The sequence below is a fragment of the Gavialis gangeticus genome, unplaced genomic scaffold (genome assembly GCF_001723915.1).
Source record: "Gavialis gangeticus isolate Ggan-Ray unplaced genomic scaffold, GavGan_comp1, whole genome shotgun sequence".
NCBI lineage: Eukaryota > Metazoa > Chordata > Crocodylia > Gavialidae > Gavialis > Gavialis gangeticus.
In genome coordinates this window covers 27,671,952-27,674,294 of record NW_017729001.1, presented here as the reverse complement: position 1 = coordinate 27,674,294, position 2,343 = coordinate 27,671,952, and the positions used below count along the sequence as shown (strand labels likewise).

Here is a 2,343-nt window from a genome sequence, read left to right as displayed (position 1 = left end):
CGACTGCAGCCCGGCGGGCGGCGCTGTCCTGGCCCCCCGGGGCGGGGCGGGGCGGGGCGGGGCAGCCCCTCCCTGGGCAATGCGCTCGCTTGCAGCGCGTCACGTAACGCGCAGTGCCCTGCACGTAAGGTGCCGCGCATCATGTAACATGCGGTGCCGTGTATGTAACGCACAGCGCATCACGTGTGCAATGCGCAGTGCGTCAGGCGTGTAACGTGTAGCAGGGGCCTACAGGCAGCAGCACAGCCCGACTCGTGAGAGCCTGATTATAGGTCATAGAGGATGAGGCTGGAAGGGGCCTCGGGAGGTCACATCCGGTCCATCCCCCTGCTCAGAGCAAGACCAGCCCCAGCTAGATCATCGCAGCCAAGGCTTTGTCTGGCCGGGTCTTAAAAACCTCCAAGGATGGAGACTGCATCACCTCTGTGGGCAGCCTGTTCCAGCATCTTACTGCCCTCCCCATGAGAAAGTTTTCCCTAACATGAAACCTAAACCCCGGCGGTTCTGGGATTCAGGCTTCGGAGTCACAGGTCGAATTTGTCACGTAACATCACTCGAGCTTTGATAAGTTACCGGCGATCATGTTGTAACACACAAGATATTAAACCCGGCATAAGGCGACTGACTCAGTGGTGGTCCCCATTAGCATGACTAAAGAGGAATTGCTGGGAAGGAGGCGGCTGCCTATTAATCCATGAACTTGACCTGCTCGCATTCAGTAGCAGCCCACACCCTTTGTGCTGAGAAGAAGGAAAGGAAACATTTGAGCCAAGTTGCCTGGAAGGAAAAATTTGGATGGAAAAACGTGAATGAAAACGGGGAGTTCTTACCTGGACGCATTTCCGGGAGCCGCGAAGAGGATGTCTCTTGTTACAAGCCCATCCAAAGCCAATGATGATTTGAAGGCAGCGCTTAGAAATAAAAAAACTCTCACCTAGAAACAAATGGAGAAAGAAGCAAATAGGTAGAACCAGCAGTATATCTTGAAATGAATTATAAGCTGTGGAGTGCATATAACATGGAAAAAGAAAGCTAAATATAGGACTATTTTTTCCCTGATAGTAGAGGAAAGTAAAGAAAGGGGATTTCTAAGGAATATTTGCAATTAAAGTCGCGGTCTTGGTCCACTACTCCATGGAGATGAGCATATTTTGTTCATTTTTCAGAAAAGATAGAGGTATTGAATCAATGCTCTGTGGTGTTTGGGAAGAAGCAGACTGAAGTACTCATTCCACACAAAAGTGATGACATATTTTCCAGCACATTAGCAACTGAGAAGGATGGTAGGCGACATCTAGTTGGGATACTTATTTTTAAATCAGCAGGGCAAGAGGCATTGTAACCATGAATCTTCAAAGTGTTTGGGAGGAGATCTCTGTCACACCAACGGTAGTTTTTAATGAATCCTACAATACAGAGTATCCCAGAAGACTGGTATGGCGCTAATGTCGAACAGGCATTAAATAAGGGCAAAGCGGTGTCTCCGCCTGACATCAATCCCTGACAAAGTTATAGTGAACCTCAGGGAGGCGTCGACTGAGAACACGTGGGAACATAACGCCAGCTGACACGGTTTTACGGGCAACTGATCTCGTCAAAGAAACCCAGTTTCATTCTTGGATGAGGTTGCATGTTTGGTTGATGAAATAAGAGTATAAATGTACAGTACTTTAGCTTTTGTAAGCCATTGGTACCAAGTGGTTAAAAATTAGCTTTATACAATATCTGTGACAGATAAATGCTAGCAGACCTTGCTGTGTTACTGACTCTGCTTTGCCTAAAAGGGAGCTGGTTATTGTATGTCAGACATTTGGTCGTGATGATCCCCATGTCTTGCACGTCTGTGTTGGTTCCTGCAACTCTTCTCCTATCCTGGAACAATGCTGACGTGCCCGGATAAAATTCTCCCTAATGCAAAATGCATCCACCCATATAAGTGACCCTTGCTGTTTCTGACATAGCAGCACAGCACTCAACTTCTGCACTGAAGCACATTGTTTGGTAATAGCATTTATTGGATTAACGATATAGTTGGCAGAGATGTTAGACGAGATTTTGGGGCTTCCTGAAATGCCCTGTTTCAGGTCTTGGGCTATACCTGGCTTCCTAAGACATAACCCAAGCTTAACATCAGGGAACACAGTGACTTTTAATTCCATGATGTAACTGAAAATAGTCACTTAAGAAGTGGAAGATACAGTAAACCTATGGAGCCAAGAGTGCAGAGTTGTTGAGAAAGGTAGTTAGCGGTGGTAGTCTGCAGTCAGAGAGAAGGCAGGGTAGATACGCAACTTTACAAGCTAACTAAATAAGATATATAGAGAGCACAAGCTTTTGTGAACC

The 2,343-nt window shown here is 46.9% G+C and overlaps 1 protein-coding gene across 1 annotated transcript in view; it reads right to left on the bottom strand.

Moving 5' to 3' along the window:
• The window catches only part of CCDC92 (coiled-coil domain containing 92), a 25,473-nt gene extending 24,570 nt beyond the window's left edge, over positions 1-903 (bottom strand). Inside the window, exon 1 of the mRNA XM_019507115.1 lies at positions 831-903. Coding sequence (XP_019362660.1) covers positions 831-840 — 10 coding nt within the window. The 5' untranslated portion in view covers positions 841-903. The remainder of the gene's footprint in view (positions 1-830) is intronic.
• Positions 904-2,343: the final 1,440 nt, after the last annotated feature.